A 22,894-nucleotide genomic window follows, 5' to 3' on the forward strand; every position below is an offset into this window, starting at 1 on the left:
AGTAACTGAACCTACTATAGATATGTTCCACCAAGATTTCTTGATGGTCAGCCATAGTTCTTACAAGAAAAATGTAATTATAAAGGTTTGCCAAAGTAATAGCTTTGTCATTCTCCTTATGCTACAAGGTATTTTTAAACAAACAAACACACACACTAGTACACTATGGCTACGTCTACATTGGCATGATCTTGCGCAAATACTCTTTAACGCAAGAGTTGCAAGAACAGTTGCGCAAGAGGGCTTATTCCTGAGTGGGAGAATCATAGTTCTTGCACAAGAAGCACTGATTTCACACATTAGAATGTCAGTATTCTTGCACAAGAACTCCCCACCAGTGTAGACAGGCAGCATGTTTATGTGCAAAATCGGCCGCTTTTGCGCAAGATTGCGCCAGTGTAGACACAGCCTATGTTATAGTCACATAAAGCAACATTAGAGTAACCGTATAAAAACACTATTGTAGTCTATACTAATGGGCCAAAGCAATATGACTATTGTAGGAGGTGTTTGGGCCATTACTGTAGAATACTGACATAATTTTTATCACAGTAACAAGAAGAGGTACATATTAGGCACATTGAGCAGGGATTTAGCTTTTAACAGAAGTATTTTGTTAAAGTCCAGCTCATGATGTTATACATTTCTCCTTAAGTATCTGACATGGGCAGGGAGCAGGAAAACAAAGAACTCAAAAGTTAATTCTTAACACACTTAATTTTGCCTATAATAGGTACACTATCTCTTTATAAAAGATTGGGAATATGTAAACACCGTGTGAAAGCTTAATTTCAGAATTTTTTTGTTTACAGTTAATTTTCAAAAGAAAACCATGTAAACATTGCTGGTACCTATAAAACACAAATTTTTCAAATTATTTATTATTTACATAGTAGACTGCAACATCTCACTCAGAGCCAACAGTAACTATTTTTCGGGCAAACACATATCTTAAGGATTAACTTTAAAAACATAAATATTTAATATGCACATGTACAGGAAGTACTAATATTAAAATGCTTATTGAATGGCCTATAAAAGCAAACTGTAGATCTGCTTCTGCAAGTACACATAGTCTAGGGTTACCATTACCAGATGTACCGATTTTATAGGGATAGTGCTGATATTTGGGGATTTTTCTGATATAGGTTCCCAGGGGCAGATGACAGTTTTGTGGGGCCCCGGGCAGTGTAATTCCGCAGGGCCCCCCCTCTGCCATGGCGCATGCGCGGGGCTTTTTGAAGCATGGGGCCCGGGGCGGCCGCCCCGTTCGCCCTGCCCTATATCCGCCCCTGTAGGTTCCTATTAGCTTTTACACCATCACAATTTTTCACACTTGTTATCTAGTCATCTTATGATGCTCAGCTTAATGCGTGTGAGTAGTCTCAGATCTCAGTATTTTTTCTTTTTCAATTAGGAAAAACTCCCCTCCACTAAACATGGGAGGCTCTGACCTATATACTTGCACTCTGTGAAGAAGTGGGCAGCTGCTGGGACCTCACTTAAGGAAGTGGATGAATATGTGGATACATCAAATATTATTCCCTTCCCACAAAGGTGGTATAGGAGACAATGGGGATACTGTGGACTTAGGGCTGTGTTGCAGCTGAGTATCAGCAATGATGTTTAACTGTAACCGGGGCTGAGAGTGGGGGGAGGAGGAGAGCATTTTTCCCCCTTCAACTGCATAGACCTCTCCAGCATACAGACCAGTTACTGTATTTCATCTGTGAGCTGGGTTTTGAATATGACCTCCAAGGAGTAGTTTCCAGTGTCAAAGTAATCAAATCAATAATGCAGTACAATGAGAGAAACAACAATGCTTACTGATGTTCAGCAATTCAAAACAGTTAAATAACACTTAAATAGGAAGCTATTTCATATTCAGCACCTGGGAAGTTAACACTGAATATAACAACTCCAATTTGAATTGTACTTTCAGAGGAACATTATTAAACTGCTGTTTCTAGAAAGAGATTAAAAAAGATGACAGAAGTACATCTCTGAAGACTACCCTGTTCCAGCAGCGATTTCTCTAAACAGCTGTTTTGATTGGCTTTCTTATTTTTTTTAAATAAATCAAAGGAAAATATTTTCTACACCCTAATTCTTTAATAGGAATTTAAAAACATAGCTTCTTTCAAATGAGATCTTTCCCATGAAAGGATGGGTAATTACAGCTGTTCCAGATGCAGTCACTTCTGTACAAGGTAGAGAAAGGGAGAGATAGTGAAATGGGAACAGTTCATACAAGAAGTTTCTGTAGTGTTTACCGTGGTTAGGGCAGATTCTTAATCCTCTATGCAGGAAATCCATTTTTGGGGAAAGGCTTGAAGTGGAAAAGTCAGGCCACGTTTGTATAAGGCCACTGACAGACTTTATCATTCACTTTTGCAATGTAGGCTTTTATTAAAGTTACTATATTTCACTTGGAAATGTATAATTTGAAGCTAATTCTATTAGAATAATGTAATCCATTCAATAATACAAGAATAGTAAAACAGCAGAGAATGGCATGCTGCCCACCCTTAGGACAACTTCAGTTCTAACATAGAAAATATAATAATTGGACATACTACCTTATAATGTATACTCCTGTTGAGGGGAAACCCTCGATAAGAGAATACCTACTGAATACCACAAGTGTATTTCAAATGAAAACGCACCACATAAAGCAGCATAGAACAATCATGTATTGGCAGGGAGATGATCTGGATAGACCAAAAGGCAGGCCTTTTCCATCTATAATATCCATGATTCAGACAGCTTCTCCACAACTTCTGTGTACATTCCAGTGCAGTGGGAATCTTCTAAAAAAAGACAATAGCTATGCAGGTAGTTTAGTTTAGCAAATCTTGTAAAGAAAATGGGCCAAATTTGCCACTGACTTTGACTTACTTCAGGATACATTTTAGCCCTGAAAGATTATCTGACTTTTTTTCTACTTTTGAAAGAGTAACAAAAATTTATATGCCTACATAGAATGTAAAATAAAATAATATAAACATGTAAGTGTTCTTATTGCCATTTAACAGACAGGGAAATTAAAGTGTGGAAAGGTCAAGTGTCTGGCTTAGAGCCACACAACAGGATTTTGGTGAAGCTACAAGGAATAGAACTCAAGTCTTTGGCCTCCAATTATTTTGCTCTAACAACTAGATATACTCTTTATGTTCTTATTAAGACAGTTGGTTAGCTCTTGCCTGAATTATTTTAATACTTTCATACATTTGTACATTATTAGGTCCTGGTCCTACAACTCACAGATGTATTATTATGTTCATATAGAGCGCTCTTGGAGGTTTTTTTGAGGGGCGGAGGGGGGACTCTGTGGCATTCCTGTATACAATGAGTTGGAAAATTGGGAACAATTGATATTATTTATAGTCCAGGAAAGCTTATTAATTTGTATACAGAGGTGAACTCTCCAAACTTACCCTAACTATGTGTTTTCTTTTTTTTTTCCTTTCCTTTTCTTTTTTTAAGACACACAGATCGGTGTGATGAGTGCAAAACTACATCACAAATGACCTTTTTAATTGCTCTTAATTGCTCTTGATATATGTGTACAGTCATAAAGAAACAAAAGTGTGTGTGTGTGTGTGTGTGTGTGTGTGTGTGTGATTTTAAACTAAAAACCCAAACCTCTCCCAGGCTGGGATCTGTTATGATATCAAAAGTGAATTTTTAAGCAGAATTATAAATCATGAAAATATGGAAACGCTGAGAACCTCTTAGGTACAGCTGAACATTCAGGTGCTGCCGTAATTTACACTATATACATGCTTTAAATTTGTGACATAAAGGACACACTTTTCATAATGCAGTAATTTTATGGTTTTATTAGACTGACTTATAGTAGGAAGAACTATTCAGAAATTGCAGCTTAAATGAGAAAATGGGAATAGTGTTAGTTATATAAAATACTACTGCAATAGTTCTTTTATTAATTTTTAATGCTCAGAACCCACTGTGACCTCCTTTATTCTTTTGCTGTCAACATGGCAGCCAGGAAAAATTGAAATGGGCTGACAGAAAGCCTAGTGAGTACTACAGCCCTAACACTGTGAATCTGCTCTCTCTCTCTCTCGCTCTGCATCCACCATCTGCATATCAATAATATTTTTATGCCTCGTTTGAAAGTCACTATGAAATAATCATACAATAAGCAGATTTGTTATCCTTGCACTGTAGTTTAGAGGTGCCCTGAATAAGTTTTGGATGTTATTTAATTATCCAGTGCAACAGGCAATTTATCACAGTATATGATTTGCTCACATTAAAGTCAATTTTAAAAATACACAACCCATTGTCTTTGCCCAGTCTTTGTGTTCTCAAAGTGTAACACAACTACACGAAATACAGCATTTTTGTCTGCCCAATGTCCTCCAAATAATGTTTTGGACCAATTCAGCAGTGCTTTACTTGAACAGTGAGATGCTATTATGTTATGTATATTTACTACTTTCTCTATCACCATGGAGACAAATCTTGACACCAGTACAGTCAAGAAGCTCACAGCATTGTCTTTGCAGGATTCAGTTCCTGTTGTCACAGTGACAGTGAGCACAAAGTCAACAGATTAATACATTAGTGAGTCTAAGCTCTGAATTAAAGTATAAAACTTTGTGTTGCCAGTTATAAAATCAAATCTTGACCCATCACATTGAAATATCATATACCCAAGTATAAATATTACAAAAGACCAGTATATAATAATGTGATATATTGTTTTTTTGTGGTGGTAAGAAAATAAAAAAATGTATGTGAAGTGAATTTCAGTGGTAGGAGATAGGGTCAGCCTACAACAAGCATACTGCATTTGGAATGTTTATATTTTCCCCCTTTCCAAACCCTTTCCTTGTCCTCTGTCTAACATGTGGCCTGACAATTCTGACAGAATGAAAAATTCTAAGAAAACTGAGGGTCATAAGAGAAGAGATTTGCCTCCTTCTCTTGTGACCCTATCGCAAGTATTCTGTTGCAGTGTTTTACCATTAAGGAAAGGATAATACAAGTGTCTTCACACTTAGTCTGTTCCATCGGTCATGACTATTTGAAACATTGACCATCAGTGAGATTTAAGGACTCAGATTTACTGCAGACATGATATTCTAGCCCACTACAAGGACCTCCCAATGTCTGTCAGCCTCCAAGGAAGCATTATGGATCAAAAAGGCAATGCTTACCAGACACACCGCCATATGTGGTCTTCTTTTCTCCACCAACTGCAGGCCAAGGTGTGCCATCTGCTTTTAGTCCCATCAGTCCTGACACTGTGTTTGTGGCTGTCACACCATCTGCACCACCTGTGAAATGAAATAACATTTTCTTTTTGTTAAACCATGTTCAAGGACAACAGAGGAAAACAAATACAGAAACAGTACAGTTGTTAAATATTTAGGCCCAGAGCCTCATCTGATGCCAAAGAGCACAATGCAAATCAGGAGTGAAAGGGAGCTTTAAAACCAATTTTGGGTTGCCTCATATTGAGCTATTCCCCTAGTAAAGTTAAGAGGCTGATATGTCGGTAGAGCACAGAAAATGCTAAGACAGCCTCTCTTATCCTTTGCTGTAAGATTTGCTACTGCTCTACAGCATTAAAGATTTCTCTATACTGAGATAATGCTCTCATGTTTTGTTATACTGACTAATGGGGAAGAAAGTGAGTAAGCATGTAACTTAGTCAATATTACATTCTGAAATAACACTGCGGCGGAATTTAGGATGTAATCGACGAAAGACTTTTTTCTTATGAAAAACAGTATATGGGTTTGCCATGAGATTGAACTGCAGTAAGCTAATAGAAAAACCCAAGCTCTTTGAAAACTGAAGGTAATCCAAAATGAACAGGAGGACTACCTCATTCTGGCCTGTATGCTGCGGAACATCTAAGAGCCAATGATGGAAATCCTGAACATCCTCCACTGGTATCTGGAAGACTTGGCAATGTGGATGTATGGAGGAGAGGGGATCATCTGCCTGGCTCAAAACACGGTGGGATATCATAATCTTCTCCATGAGGTGTTTTCTTAATCTCAGCTCAGGAGTTCATGATGGAAAGCATGACACGTGCCACACTTTGCAGTAACATTCATATCGCCAGACAGTAGAGACAACATTGATACTTGTCATTCACAGAAAAAGAGCAGAGAATAGAAAAACATTTATTGAACTTTGGGACTCAGGGCACAGTCCCAGACTGTGAAGAGAAATTTCCTGGCACAGAGAACAAAAACTAATTATACTACCATATTTTCCGGCGTATAAGACAACTTTTTATACTAAAAAACATCCCCCAAAAATCCCAGACCATCCCAGACCAGGAAGACGCGGAGCAAAGCCACGGAGGGGCTCGGGCAGCGGGGCAGCCCAGGCGCGTCTGGGCTGCCCCGCTGCCCGAGCCCCTCCGCGGCTTTGCAAAGCCTCGGGGGAAGCCAGCAGCGGGACAGCCCAGACGCGCTGTGGCTGTCCCGCTGCCGGCGTCCTCAGAGGCTTTGCTCCCGGTGTCCCTGGTCTGCTGGAGACGGTCCCCAGCAGACCAGGGGCACCGGGAGCAAAGCCGAAGCGGCGGCGGGGTCCTGAGCCTCTGAGGCTCTGCCCCAGGGTCCACAACAAAAGCCTGGTCTGCTGGGGGGGACAGCGCACTAGCTGCGCCCCCCCCCAGCAGACCAGGGGCACCGGGAGCAAAGCCGCAGCAGCGGCGGGGTCCTGCACCTCTGAGGCTTTGCCAGAGCAAAGCCTCAGAGTCGCGGCACCCCGCTGCCGCTGTGGCTTTGCTCCCCGTGCCCCTGGTCTGCTGGGGGGTGGGGCGGCGCAGCTAGTGTGTGCCCCCCCAGCAGACCAGGCTTTTGTTGTGGACCCTGGGGCAGAGCAGCTGGGGCGCTGCCGGTTGGCCTCTTAAGGGGGGGGGTAGTCTTATACGGCGAGTATAGGCGAAAACCTATGTTTTAACTAGAAAATTAGGGGGTCGTCTTATACGCCCAGTTGCCTTGTACGCCGGAAAATACGGTAAGTCCTTGAACTAGACTATATGGACTATAAGCTATTTACAAATTTATTTCCAGAGTAATAATCATAAAAGTTGGAGAAACCTATGGACATAGAGATTCTGACTCAGGCCATGTGGCAGTAAGAAGGAATATTCACTTGCACAGCCTCTTAGGCCCTCAATGTGGAGCATGAGGTGAACTACTATATATATGCTTGATAGAATTTCTGGAATTGGGTGTATGGCATGCATGCACACTCAGGCTATGTCTAAACTACACCATCTGTTGGCAGAGGGATGTAAATGAAGCTCTTCGAAAGTGCAAATGAAGCGGGGATTTAAATATCCCACACTTCATCTGAATAATCACGTCATGGCACTGTTTCAGCCTATATTTATGGCCTATATTTTAGGACATTTTTTGAGGAGTAGAGGATCTTTCAAAAAGGCGCCCCGTTGTCAAAAAAAACCCTGCATCTAAACTACAGTTTCAGTTTCGAAATGGCACTTGTTTGAAACAGCACCATGACATGATATTTAAATCCCCGCCTCATTTGCACTTTCAAAATGCTTCATTTACATCCCTCTGCTGACAGAGGGGTTTAGTTTAGATGTAGCCTCATCAGGTGTGTAATACATAGAGGGACCAGCACTCAATGGAGAAATTAACGTTACATAAAGAACAACTCAGTGAAAGTATTAAGTAGGCCTAACTGACTGAGTCTATTATCTGTTTGGACAAATTGTATTTACCAGGAAGGAACATTTTGAAAACTGAAAAAATAGATAATAAACACCATATAAAACTTGGTCTTACTCCAAAATGCTACTTCATGATAAATACAATTTGGTCTCATTATACATATAAAATCATGATCATGCACACAGACACACACCTCTCTACTTTCTAGAAAGAGGTTTACTCTACAATATTCTCTTTATATGTTAATGCACTAGAATATATAGAGTACAAAATTGTATAGACAGTCTTTAACAGCAAGCACCATGCTTACTCTAAATATTTTAAACAGTCCCTTTTCATACTAGCTTTTATTAGTATTTGTTCCTGCTTTGAGCACTACAGCTGCAAATCTATATAACTGTACGGTATATGCATTTGAGTTTGTTACCTTCTTGAGCAGCCACTGCAATATTCACAATATCAGTGACATTTGGGGTCAGCTTGGCAAAGAAAGGAATCTGAACAGCTTGTCTAACCCAGCGACAGATGTTACGGACTAGCTCTGGATTCTGTTCAAATAGGGCAGATAAATATAGGACATAATTAAAAGGAATATGATCAAAATGTATAGATGTGCAATAGGAGAATCTTCTGATAATTTGCTGTACTGTGGTTTTCTGAAATTAAACTTCACAATTGTGTCATGTCTCATTAGTTAACTTAGGTTAACACAATAAAAGCGAATTGCAAATCCATTATAGAAGAGTGAGATCACATAAAACAAAGAAAAATAAATCTTTTTCAAGAGACAATAAAATACAATAAAATATTTGTCAACAGGATAAAATAAAACTTCAGGCAACAAGGAATTAATTTAATCCACTAATATAGCAAAAAGATAATCTTTATAATGTGTCCCATTCCATGTAAATAATCGCTGTAATATAAAATAACACTATCCTGAGCCTACCAGCCCTATGTATTTCAGATTTCTGTACCACTCCATTAATTCAGAATATAGGTCAGGATGGTAAAAAGTTTAATGAAAAATCAAATCTTTTCAAGTTTGCAATAGAAATCTTCATGCTTTGGCTTCTTATGGCTGCCAGGTTTAGCTCAGTGACAGTAATGCTCATTGATTCTGGCCTATGCAGTAAGTATGGGTGGGTGTTTCGGGTTTTTGTTTTTAAATACAACATTTAGTACAAACTTCTCCCTGCACTTACTGATAATGCTGTTTAGTATATTCCCCTAAAAATTGGAAGTCAGTATTAACCTTGCTAATCTAATCCAGGTATGGTAAAATGTTTTTAGAAAACGGTGTTATTACAAGATGCAGTATAAACTTGTTACCTGTGGATAGTTTATTTGCAGCGCTGGTGATTGTTTACATTTATTAATTATTTGTCTTCAGCACAGATCATTAAACTCCACATTTAAAACAATTTTTCTCATTTTGATATTAATTACAACAGATATCCAACAATGTCACTCATAAAAATATGATGTGGTTAAGACGAAACTATGTTATAAAGTTCAGTTGATTTTGAAGATGTCAGTTTAACAATCTGGGCCTCCTGCATAAGAAATTCTTTCCATTGTGGGTTTTTTTATTTGACCTTGAACAATTAAATACAAACATCAAAACAATATATACAGTACATCTACACAGTCTACAATGCATATTCATGAACGAGAAAAATCCTGAGACTTAGCTCTGCAAATTCTAACTAATAAAAATGGTGATTTATCCTGTACATGCAACTTTCATGCAATATTTATAACAGCTGCATTGGATTAGGAAAGCAGTTGCATAGTTGTGAATTTCATTTCTGAGTTATTAATTTCCTGGGGTCCAGGGAAAAAATGAGAGAACCTCTAGTCTAGAAGATACAAATTGCACATCTCTGTGTTAATTCTTTCCACTAGACCTGGGTTTCTCAAACTTCATTGTATTGTGACCTGTCTGTCAACAAAAATTACTAGATGACCCCATGCAGGGGGACTGAAACATGAGCCCTACTGTCCCAGAAAATCTGAGTCCTACTGCTGGGGGGCAGGGGCAGAAGCTTAAGGGTTTTAGCCCCTCTGATATTGGCTTCGGTACCAGAGCTGTGGGGTTCTGACTTTGGCTTCAGCCCCAGAACCCAATAAATCTAAGCCAGCCCAAGGCCCCAATAACAGGGTTGTGACCTACGTTGGGGACCTGAGAGCAACAGTTTGAGAACTCTTGTATAGACATTCTGACAAGAATGCAAACATTTGAATTATTACTATTAGACCTTCAGCATCAATTATCTGCCTTATATGGCCTGATTGATGCATTTTAATGGAATTTATTTAAATACTCAGATTCCAGAATCTAAATTTTAATTAAAAAAATCTGATTTTTGCCCACCTGGTAATAAAGATAATTCCAAATGAAGTGTGCATAAATGGTATCCTCTTTGCTTTGTGAGTCTGCTGATAGTTTGAAACATTAGCTCTGTGTTTAGCTCCCCAACCTTTGTTATGGCACTACGGTGTTGAACTTAAATTCCAGTGTGATGGTCCATTAGTGTTAGCATTAATAATTTAATTAATGGGAAATGGAAGATGGTAACGGGAAAGCCCATGAAGCCCATGAACTGGGATTTTATGCAGAGAAAGAAATACAGATGGAAGAAGAGACATAAAAAAAATAAATAAAATAAAACAGAGAAGAGGAAGCAATAAGAGAAAGAAAGATGGGGAAAGAAGAGGAACAAAGTGGAAATGTAGTATTAGTCCTCACAGTGAGGATGTTTAATAAAGGGAGTGCAAAAGAGTAACAGGAATAGGTTCAGAAGATAAATATTTTATGACCACAAGTGCTCTTTATAGCCAGACAAATGCATTTTGGGAACATCCGGAAGACAATTCACATAATTTGCCATTTAAAAATGAGACATCTGTCAGAAAACTAGAAGCCACAACAATAATTTTAACAGGAATTTCACAACGTTATTGTTCAATATAGTACATTAGCTGATCTTGCCTAATTACAATTACATACAATGGATCAAAATTTACAGTCTTCAGTCACTTCTTAATTACTTTAATGGAAACAGTTTTGCCTGTATAAGGACAAGGTAAGAACTGAAGGATTTGGACAACTGCAATTATAGAAAGTGCAGAGTGATATTCTTTTGCCTGCCAAAATCCTCAGTGTAATGCATACTTACTAGAAATACAGGAATTGCCACACTGGACCATACCAGTGATTCATCTAAATACATAATCCTGTCTCTGATAAAAGTCAATTTAAGATGCTTCAGAGAAAGACACGGTGTAGGAGATCTGCTTACGAGGATTTTTCTTCCCAACTCTTATCTATTACTAAGGGTATGTCTACACTACAGCACTAATTCGAACTAACTTAATTCGAATTAGTTAATTCGAACTAAGCTAACTCGAACTATTGCATCTAGACCTAAAAACTAGTTCGAATTAGCATTCTGCTAATTCGAACTAGCATGTCCACATTGAGTGGACCCTGAACCGAGGTTAAGGATGGCCGGAAGCAGTGCCGGCAGGGCATCAGATTACGACTTAGAGCGTGCAGCTGCTGTCTCAGGCTAGCCGAGGGCTGTGCTTAAAGGGACCCGACCCCCACCCCAGACAGACAGTTCTCAGGGGTTCCCCGCTTGCAAAGCAGTTCTGGCTTGGAGTGCCCTGAGTGCCCACACTCGGCACATCACAGCACTCGGCCATCAGCCTGGCTGCACTTGCCGCAGGCTGCCATACGGGGGGGGGGGGGGGTCAATTGGAGGGCTGCAGGAGAGCTTCCACCCCGAGGAGCCCGCAGAGCCACCCCAGTCCTCCTCATTGGGGGCTCGTACCCCATTCCTCCCTCACCTCCTTCCACTTACCCCTCCCTAGCCCGCCTTCCTGATGTACAAAATAAAGGACCTGTGTGGTCAAAAATAGAAACTCTCTTTATTTAACAAAACTGGGGGAGACTGGGAAAAGGAGGTGGGGGAGGGGAAGAGAGGGTGGGAGAGGGGAGGGCAACTAAAATGATCAGGGGTTTGGAAGAGGTCCCATATGAAGAGAGGATAAAGAGACTGGGACTTTTCAGCTTAGAAAAGAGGAGACCGAGGGGGGATATGATAGAGGTCTATAAAAGCATGAGTGGTGTGGAGAGGGAGCATAAAGAAAAGTTCTTAATTAGTTCCCATAATAGAAGAACTAGAGGACACCAAATGAAATGAACGGGTAGCAGGCTTCAAACTAATAATGGAAAGTTCTTCTTCACAAAGCAAATAGTCAACCTGTGGAACTCCTTGCTGCAGGAGGCTTTGAAGGCTAGAACTAGAACAGAGTTTAAAGAGAAGTTAGATAAACTCATGGAGGTTGGGTCTATGGAGTGATATTAGCCAGGAGGTAGAAATGGTGGCCCAGGCCTCTGTTTGTGGAAGGCTGGAGATGGATGGCACAAGACAAATGGCTTGGTCATTGTGGGCCACTGTCGGCAGACAGGCTACTGGGCTAGATGGACCTTTGGTCTGACCCAGTATGGCCATTCTTATGTTCTAAGATCAGGGTCAGGGGTCTCACTGGACCACCTTGATTTTCAGGCAAACCTGCTCCTGGGTGGCTAGGCTGGCAGCTATCCTGCCCTAGACTGCCACTTTCCTGTGCCTAGTGCGGAGGTCGTGGACGTTGGAGGCTTCCCCCCAAACCTCGATGAGGTTCACGATCACTGCACTAGACCAGGCTGGCGCCCGCCTCTTGCAGCCCCGGGCAGGCTCCTGGGAGCCGCCATCCTGGTCCCGGGGAGAGGCGGAGGGCTGGGTGGCAGCGGGTGGTTGGCTCGTGCCGTGCCGGGTGCAGGGTCTGCTGGCTGGGTGTTCGCAGGCTTGCACCTGGCATGGGCACCATAGCCAGACCGTGCCCCTTTAAGGGCTCCGGGGCCAGGAGGGGGGCAGACAAGCCCTTAATTCGAACTACTTAATTCAAACTAGGCGTTAGTCCTCATAGAATGAGGTTTACCTAGTTCGAATTAAGCACTCTGCTAGTTCAAATTAAGTTCGAACTAGCGGTTTGCATGTGTAGCGCCTATTAAAGTTAATTCGAACTAACGGCTCTTAGTTCGAATTAATTTTGTAGTGTAGACGTACCCTAACTGTCTTATGCCTTGAAGTGCAAGGTTTATATGCTAAAATGTTTTTATCTTATCTAATGTTACTATAAATATCATCCATATTAATCTCTAAGGGTATGTCTACACTACCCTCCTAGTTCGAACTAGGAGGGTAATGTAGGCATACCGCACTTGCAAATGAAGCCCGGGATTTGAATTTCCCGGGCTTCATTTGCATAAGCGGGGAGCCGCCATTTTTAAAACCCTGCTGGTTCGAACCCCGTGCAGCATGGCTACACGGGGCTCGAACTAGGTAGTTCAGACTAGGCTTCCTATTCTGAACTACCGGTACACCTCGTGGAACTACCTACTTCGAGCCCCGTGTAGGTATGCTGGATGGGGTTCGAACCAGCGGGGTTTTAAAAATGGCGGCTCCCCGCTTATGCAAATGAAGCCCGGGAAATTCAAATCCCGGGCTTCATTTGCAAGTGCGGTATGCCTACATTACCCCGCTAGTTTGAACTAGCGGGGTAGTGTAGACATACCCTAATTCTTATTTGAATACCACAAAGTTCTTCCACTAAGGATATATTATGGCAACAAGTTTAACAGGTTTAATCATGCAGCGTGTAAAAAATACACCCTTTTAACAGTTTTACAATTTGCCTTTCAATTTCATTGTGCCCCTTCTTCTTACATTATTCTTATTACAGAAAAATTAAGCTGGATCAGGAATTAGCATTTATGGTTACAAGGTGAGCCATGCATTACACCTTTCAGTTCCTCCTGAGTTCACTCTTCTAGAGACAGATTTAGTTACCTTCAACCTTCTTGCTTTGAACTATAAGTCTACCACTCGCGGACTGGGTTGCTGGGCTGCAACTCTCATTACCAACCATGATGCATGACAGGACCTACTGTGTTTGGCACCTGTTAATGCTTCTCCATCAGGATTAAAGTGACTCTATATCAGCTCCTGCAAAAACATGGCATTACTTATTTGCCCTCAAAGTCAATAGCACTCAGAGCTAAAAAGAACCAATGAAGGTCTAAATGCACATTTCCCCTCATCTGAATCTTAATCTTTCCTCGCAGACTTTATACATTCCATTCAGCCCAGTTATTTCCATCTCTAGGCTGAGAGAAGTAGACTACCTGGTGCATTCTTTTCTTCCCATGAGTCATTGTTTCCCTTCACAGGGGAGCTGCTGGCAGTCCCCATAACTCCTTCTTTGTTAGGCTCAACATATTTAAGGTTTAGCAACCACTATCTCCCTTGGTTTGTCCTAGGAAGTGTAATCTTTGCCCACACAGTTGGAACCAGATCAGGCATATTCCCCAGTAGCTTCCCCACTGTTCCCCCAACAAAGGCATTTGGTATAAGTGCACCTTATCTTTGCCATTTTTTTCATTTTTGCCACTTGCTGCCTCCTTTGATTTGACTTTATGCAGTCAGGCAGGATGATATCACACAGGTGAACTGAGGAACATGTGATATTTATAAAAATAATGTATATAACTTCCTCAACCAAGATAGAAATATGTAACATTAAGTTTAGTGAGGGTACCTTTAAGATTAGGAAGAATGGCATAAGATAGGGAAACAGCAAGATGGAGCCAGAGAAAGTGAGGCTTAGTGTAACCATGCCTGGACCAGGAGCTCCATCTATTGAGTGCTTGCAAGAGTGGGCCATTACATTTTAAAAATCTATTCACTTAAGTCTACAAAATTCAACAATCTATGAGACTGTCAGCATGGAAGCTCAGAGGAGGCCACCATGTCTAAGACACTCCTTCTCTTCTGCTGACTTCCTTTAAGCACAGCACAATAAAGAGTGCATTATTGGCCTTGCTTTCTTGTGCCTGTTAGAGGTGAATAGAAAGTAGCTCAGCTGGGATGGCAATCAGGATCAGGATCCCTATTGGGAAGCTTTGGAGATGGAAGGATACTCATTTCTCTAAACTCCTCCTTCATTCAAGCAATTTTGCTGTGATAGGCTTGGAATCTTGTATAGATTTTTATCTCCTTTTTTATAATCATAACTTTGAGAACTGACATAAGAACATCAGCCACACTGGGTCAGACCAAAAGTCCACAAAACCTAAATTTGTCTTCTAACAGTGACCAATGCCAGGTGCCCCATAGGGAATGAACAGAACAGGTAAGTTTATTTCAAGTTTCTTTTGAAATAGACTGCTATTCCAACAAGTCCCTTAATCTTCATGAAACGAGCTTTACTGGGTCATTGGAAGAGCATGCCTGTTATTTTGATTGCATTTTGAAATAATGGGCATGCTGTAAAGATGTGGGAAACACTATTTTGGAATACTGGACATATCCCAAAACAGCACCCCAAGTGCCTTTTCACCATTTCCAGCTTCTGATAAACAGAGACTAGGGACACCATTTCTACCATCCTGGCTAACAGCCATTTATGGACTTATTCTCCATAAATTCATCTAGTTCTTTTTTCAATCCTGTTCTAAACTTGACCTTCACAACACATTCTTGCAAGGAGTTCCACAGATTGTGCATTGTGTGAAAAAGTACTTCCTTTTCTTTTTTTAAACCTGCTCCCTATTAATTTCTTGTGTTATGGGAAGGAATAAATAACTCTTCTTCATTCATCTCCTCCATACCAGTCCCCCTTCATTCTAGCAGCTCTACAATAGCTACTCACGGAGTTCTTGGTTTTCTTTGATCCCTCTTCTAGAATGCACCTAGCCAGCAAGATTTATGTCTGGTGTGTAGCCAATTTGCATAATGTATGAGACTACCACACTTTTTGCCTTCAGATAAACCAGAGCTAAAATCTAGCCTTTAAAAGACTAGGGTTTAAGAGCTACCATTTCAAAGTTTCATGGTATCTTTGTTTTATGAGCAATTCTCTTGCCCTTGCTTCCAACATTTCACAACAAAACCAAAGGGCTTCACCTTAAATCATTGATAATTGATGTCTTCAGAGTCTCATTCCAGTATTCAAGTTCTTTTTAGGTTACTATTCCATAGGATATACAAAAAAGTAATCTCTTCTCTTCCCCTCTGGGATGTCCAAAATTACTGTCATAAAACCAAATCTGCCTACATTTCATTGTACCTAATTACAGAGTTGCAATTAATCACTGTAGCAAAAGAGACATCATTTGTGAATTTCACTGCTAATTTTATTGTATCCTCTTATTCTAGCAAGGGACATTTTAGTTTATGCACTTGTCCCATTTCAAACTTAATTAAAACTAACAATTTATTTAAAGCCTGTCAAATTAGGGGGAAAATCTTCTACAGTGGGAGACAAATAACCCTCTCCTTGTATTCAGAGTAAAACATTTCCTCATTTCTCAGGAAATTTGACAGTGAGAATTCAGTCAACATATTCCATCAGCTATAGCTGTCAAAAGAGACAGCAAAGGGGAAGCTTAACCAAATGCAGGAGTAATGGTACTCATAGATGCACATGTAGTTATTTATGCATGTTGGGTAAAATTTTCTAACACTCCTAGAGCCTCGCTCCTAAAAAGGCAGTTAGGTGCCTAAAACCCAGGGAAATCAATAGAAGTTAGGTGACAAAACACCTTTTTGCAAGCAGAAAATTGCAGGCTCAAATTTAGAAGGAGATTTTGTAAATGTTCACTATATATTTGAAGTCTTATGACCCCTTTCAGCCTTCTCTTTTTTAGACTTAACAGTCCTTATTCTTTTGACCTTTCCTCATATGTCATGTTTCCTAGAACCTCTTATATTTGTTGATCTCCTTTGATATCTCTCCAATTTGTTCACATCTTTCTTAAAGTGTGGCACCCAAAACTGGATATGACACTCCAGCTGGGACTTCACCACTGCAGAAGAGAACAGTACAATTACTTCAGATGTATTATCTATGACACTTCTGTTAATATACCCCCCTATATTATATGGCTATTCTCATTTCTTTTAAATACGTATTTCTTACTCACACAAAGACAATAACATTTAAACATCATGACATATAAACGCCCCTTAAAGCAAAAAGGATCTTGTCAGAGCATGGAATGAATAAAAACTGAAGAACTCTCTCAGGATTTAGCCCCAATATTCTTATTCTCTTAATTACCCTATAAAAACAAGAACAAGACCAGATTTTAGCTTTGTTCTCAGTTATAAAAGAAATAAAGCCGCAGCATGTAGGTAACACTGTCAGCAGGGCATCATGACTTGAGCAGGTGTTTTTCAGATCAGTCACTTTTAAGTTCCACTCTGGGAGCCTAATGCAGATAGATTCTCCCTTTTTTTTTTCAATCATGCCAACAGTGGTAGGACAGAATCAAGTGATTTTGGATTAGGGCCATGCTTTTTGTCATGGCTGAGTTGAGACATCAAAGTTCTGAGTCCTATTCTATATTGGAAGAAACAACAGTGACTGTTAAGGCATTGCCAGTACTGGACAGTGACCCTACTGGTATTCAGAAACAAGCTCTGCATGCATGTAGCTTATTTAGTGACTTTATAAAAATACTCAGCTCTAGTACAAAGCCTCAATTCAAAATCCAGTGGAACATTAAAAAAATACAGTTCTCTAAAATCATAAAAGATTATGAAAAACCAGGATTTCTAAATAAAAGATTATGAAAAACCAGGATTTCTGTTTAAGTACATCCCCATCTTCTAGCCTCTTAATTTTATTCAATCTTGTAGCTCCTCTCTTCTGAACAACTAATTTAACTTTTAAAGTTTGTTTCACTAAACTGTTTCATCATATAATTAACAATGTTGATATAGGTCATCTTGAAAAATATTATTTTGATCCTTTCCATTCTCCTGGGTTTTCAAATAGCTTTCCTGTAGGGGTTCATAAATAAATAAACACATGCACAAAGACACCCACAAATAAATAAATAAATACATAAATGCCTTGACTACCATCTTTCTCCATTACAATTTGAAGAATTTAAACTAGAGAAAAATTATACCATTTTTATTTGTGTACAATATTGTAGCTGCAAAATAGAACAAAGTAACCAATTAAAAACACACCAAACTATACTTTATATTTTAATGTATCTTATATAATCATCAATATTAACTCAAGAATACATTTATCAAAGTGATCCATGAAGCTCCACTTTTGAATTCTGTTAGCAGGATTTTTGAACAAAACTCCTACACACTGTTTTGAAAAATATATCATTTAAAGATCAGAGATTAACCAATCTGAACAAGGTAAAAAATCAGGCGAAAAAAAATTACTGACCAATACACAAAAGTCTGAAATATAAATGTGTGTTGGAGAGTTAGAACACTGAAAAGAGGACTGTCAATAGCAAAAACAGGGTTGGCTCAAAAGATTTTAAGTTGTCTGTATTTAGTAGCCTTTCCATATAAAGGCTTTCTTGTTTTGTGTTTTTATTTCCCCGCCATGAAAAAAAAGACAATTCAATTTATTTTGATTACAGAGTCTTGCTTCTACATAGTGGAACCCTGCTGCATTTCATTAGCTTAGTTTTGACCTTTTTAATTTAAAAATATTGAAATCACCAAACATGCTAATGTTTACAAAACAAACTAATTTTAAAATGCACTGGATTTCTTTACTCTTAATAGAGTTTTTTAAATTGCCAGAGCCATCTTCCATGCATTGGGAAAAAGTTCTTTTTGTTTGACTGTGATAGATCAGGTAGGACTGGCAACTACCATTTACAGCTATTGATTTCACTCAACAATAAAGGACCAAAATTCAACAATTATTCTCTTCAATTGTCACAACAATGGTTAAGGATAGTTGAATTTTGGACTGAAAGAATGAAGCAAGGATTGACAGCTGAAATTAGCAATTGTTTCATTCAGAGAGTAAATCAATACTCAGGTGTAAATATTCCAAGTTCAAAAACTGAAATAGTGTATTAAAATTTTCATAAGCTATGAGTTGTGAGTGGAAAAATATGTATTGAGAATATCAGAACATTTAGGGTGATGGCTAATAAAAAAGACATTGCTTCCCTCCCAGAATATCATATTTTATCTTGGGTTTCTATATGACCAAAATAATACTTCTCATATCACTGTAAAAAAGTGGTATACAGCATGATTAAACAATATTTCAACTCTTTAGTTCATGCAGAGGTTACCTGCTAGAGGGCATAAAGGTTTGATTAGGTTTATGTCGTACATGAGAAATTTTAAAGGAAAGCATACAACACGCCTTAAATATATGAGCTCTGTAGCTACAAATAGTTTTTTCTTGTAGTCAGGTAGGCAATCTCTTAGTCCCCTTACTATAAATAAATAGGTAGAATAAAACAAGTACTTCAGGAAATCATAAATCTTTCATACTCTATAATCAAATTAAAGAATTTAAAGTCTATGTATTGATTAGAATTTCCCACTATTTTTACAAGTAATCATTATTTGCATCTTTATTCAGTTTTAGATACACTGTAAATGGTCAATTTTCATATTATGTTCACTAGCCATAGCAGGCGTTAAGGCAAAATGCAAAAGCCTATTCCAGACAATTCAGACATGGGAAGTGAAAAGACAGGTGAGTATGCTGTTAACTCATACTTATAGTTCCCAGTGTTGGCATACAAATAAGATCTGTAGTAAATAGCTGATATTAAGATAATGTGTATTGTGGCATTAACATTTATTAGATAACTTCTACCATGAGACAGGATGAAAGATTTTAATTTGCTGAACACTTCATACCCTCACTGTTGTTGTTGATCACATCCTTTCTAAGAAAACTTGTCTGTAGGGTACCATAAGTACTAACAATTCCAATGATTGCAAAGCTAGGAGCCATACGTCTGAAATAGGGCATGTGTAATTAGTAAGTTGTGATCATTAAAAATCATTGTAATTATGTAGTCTACTGAAATGCAACATCTCCTGAATTTTCTACATTTAATTATTATTAAGACTTTCAGAGTATTAGAGGGTGACGGCAAGAGGAAATTGTCAGAAGCCTTAAGGAAGCACTTACTTCCTGTACACTTTGTGAGATTCCTAAGACAACAAAATTCTCATTACCTCTATCCCCAAACTATTCTTATGTCTGTTTCAAGTGGGCTAGTATGACTGATGTTGTAGCCAGGCTTACTTTCACTATACCATCTATGATTCAGATGAACAATTCTTGCTGAAGTGTCTGTAATCATGGTACAAATAAGAAGTAAAATCAAGGGATTTTTTATCACAACATTCTTTCACATATGCATGAACTTGAAGACCATCAAAAATAAAGGTTTCCAAGAAAATCTATTCTTAGGGAATGTTTTCCATAGACAAATAAAATGTTTCCACTCAGAAAACAGCTAAATGCCCCATTAAGAAATAGAATATGATTTCAAAGTTGTTAACATTCTGGTGATACTGTTAATTTCAATATTCTACACTAACACTATTTTGAAATAAATATTTCAAAATAATGGGCTTGGTATTGTGGACGCTCTACTTATTCTTTCAAAATAAAGGGGATTATTTCAAAATAACTCCCTAGTGTAGATCCTCGCTTGTAGTAGTCTATATGTAGTCTAAAACTATTGTCGTGATGAAGATGAATGTCTTCTGAATTGCTGTGCTGGCTTACAAAGAAACTTTTTTGCTACATTTGACCAAGTAAACTGAGTAGCAATATAACAGCTGCTTTTACAGGAGGAAGTAAGTTCATGAGTCAGCATTCAGCAGCTGAACTCTAGAGGATTGTGCCGAGATAAATTGCACATCCATCATGCTCCATTCACGGAGTAGAACTGATCGGATTGTTCCAGAGTACCTACTTGTTGGCTAGTCATTTTAGGTGTCTAGCTAACTTTTGCCTACATTTTGGAGCAATCATATAGAAAGGCATGTGACATGAATACAGCACTATGATCAACACAAAATATAGCAGTTCCTGACAAACACAGATTCTTATTGCACAGAGTAACAAAATGCAATGGAGATTCTCAGACAGTACCTGAAATAGGGGAACTTGCAGAATAAATGTTCACTTTCCATTGCTAAGCCATTTCAATTGATAATACAAGAGTTTTAACAAGGAGCCACCAGTTCAAATATTTTATACAGTGCCTAAAAGCTAAGAAATTACTTCTAAGTACTTATTCTATCTCTATTGCTGGAGTCGTTGGGTATCTCCCAAGACCATACAGTAGAAAACAACAATAATGTCTCTGTGTGCGTGTGTGTGTCTCTGTGTGAATTTTTTTCTGATCCTGTAAGATAAATGACTTACTATGATTATTTAGGTCTGTTTGTGTCAAAAAGAGAGGTGTTTTTAACATGATATGGTTAGCTGCCATTCTTCTTATGTATGCTAAAACACTGTCCTGAGAATATAAATTCTCTGCTGGTGTAAACTGTCACTGCAACACTGACTTGGGTGGAGATGCACTAATTTTCCCTAGGAGAGTATTTAGTCAAGTGTGTCTTACTTTAATTTACTGACTAAAGAAAAACAAATGGTATAATGGACAAAGAGAGCACACACAACTCTGCCTGCCTCCTCCACTACACTAAACATTGATAAAATGGTTAATACAAGTGAAAAATGAGACACACAACTTCTGAAACAACAAGAAAAAATATTCCCACTCTTACTGTAGAACACTCCTATTATTCTTTGCGTAAGTTGTTGCAGTATGTGGTATAGTTGCTAAACCAACATATTGTAGGGTGAAAGAGTACTACACAAGCAGACATATAGTCATATTGTGTTTAGGGGATCATCTATTTAAAATAGTTCACATCTCCCTGCTGGCATAGCAGCAGTAAATTATTTTGCTAAGCTGTGCACTTCAATTAAGAAGGAGACTCATCATTTTATTTCCAAAGGAGGGTGATGTGAATCGAAGGATGTCACATAGCTAGCTTTCATCTCTGTAGAGTAACCAGTAGCTTTCTTTTTGCAGATTTCCACACTTTTGGATAACACAATGAAGGCTTAGAAGAAAGTTGCTCAACCGCTCTCCTAATTGTAGACATAATACCATAAATGCAGCCAGTAGAGGAAAATGGAGTGTAAGTAAAATGAAAATAAAGATAAGAAAAGGGGTTTACAAAAGCAAGTTCTTTTTAGATATGAACTGAATAGTTAAACTTACATGTAAATGGTTGTGATATGCATTTTGATGCTCACAGTACAAATGTACATTTATTTAATAGACATTAACTCCTCCCCGCCTACCTTCAAATAAAACCCTATAGCTGAATTTGCAAAATATGCAGGTCATATATTTTGGAGGGCAGATAAGATTATTTGCTAGGAAATATTCATAAACAAGTGTGTCATTATCTATGAAATGTCTGTTTATAGTACACTAGGTTTGCTCTTTAGTAAAATAAATTAAGTCTCTTAAAAATAACATTTAGAAGCATACTGTATATGTACAGACATTGACCAAATGTGTCAGTTTTTTTCTGAACCCTTGAAAAAGCGCATCTCCTCACTATACTATTTCTTTCCAAGTTACCAAGAAAATATTTGTGGTTTTTTTTGTCTCCTAGTCCTTCCATATCTCTAGCCTCAACATTGCAATAACTATTGGCTAGAAATTTAGTAAAGCAAACTCTTCTGCTCTTTTTTCCCTCTCATTAGAGTAGTGAGGCACATCAAAACTTCTGAAGACCTTGGATGTGAATTGTCACAGACCATCTTGCTGTTAAATTTCTTAGTAGATGTGACATTAAACATGTTGGATCTTGGTTTCCATCTGAACAACAAAAAAATCTTCTAAGGGAATGAACATCAAACCTAGGTTATCAGATCAATCACCTAATGTAACTGTTTGCTTCTCCTTCTGAAAATAACTGACGATAATGCAAGAGTTTTCTGGAATAAACATGTACAGCTTGCAGCTGTAAAATATATGATTTTTCAATCACAATAATGGCAGTATATCTGAACATAATGTTCTTTTCAAGCTGATGATTTAACAAAGAATCTGAGACAATTTTGGCCTGACTCCCAACATACAGATTTTTTAAAAAAAGATTTGTTTCTGTAATGAAATCTTATCAGTAATCTGTAATAATATGGGAGAGAAAACAATGCAAACCTTTAGCAAAGTCTTCTGGATTGAACTGTTTCAGTGCTCAGTTGGGTTTATGATTAGTATAAACTTTTGTCAGGACTATAATTAA

At 38.5% G+C, this 22,894-nt stretch overlaps 1 protein-coding gene across 6 annotated transcripts in view; it reads right to left on the reverse strand.

The window, feature by feature from the left end:
* The window catches only part of DPYD (dihydropyrimidine dehydrogenase), a 680,031-nt gene that overhangs the window by 126,392 nt on the left and 530,745 nt on the right, over positions 1–22,894 (reverse strand). For 4 of the 6 annotated variants that reach the window (XM_075936588.1, XM_075936587.1, XM_075936589.1 and 1 more), the window contains 2 exons: positions 8,122–8,242; positions 5,190–5,309 (listed from right to left, as the gene is read on the reverse strand). The exons of 1 other annotated variant lie outside the window; for it this stretch is intronic. In XM_075936588.1, coding sequence (XP_075792703.1) covers positions 5,190–5,309; positions 8,122–8,242 — 241 coding nt within the window. Of the gene's footprint in view, positions 1–5,189; positions 5,310–5,894; positions 6,081–8,121; positions 8,243–22,894 lie in introns of those variants that run through there. One more of the 6 variants, XM_075936592.1, reaches the window with a different exon arrangement.

This window comes from Pelodiscus sinensis, chromosome 9 (assembly GCF_049634645.1).
Source record: "Pelodiscus sinensis isolate JC-2024 chromosome 9, ASM4963464v1, whole genome shotgun sequence".
Lineage (NCBI taxonomy): Eukaryota > Metazoa > Chordata > Testudines > Trionychidae > Pelodiscus > Pelodiscus sinensis.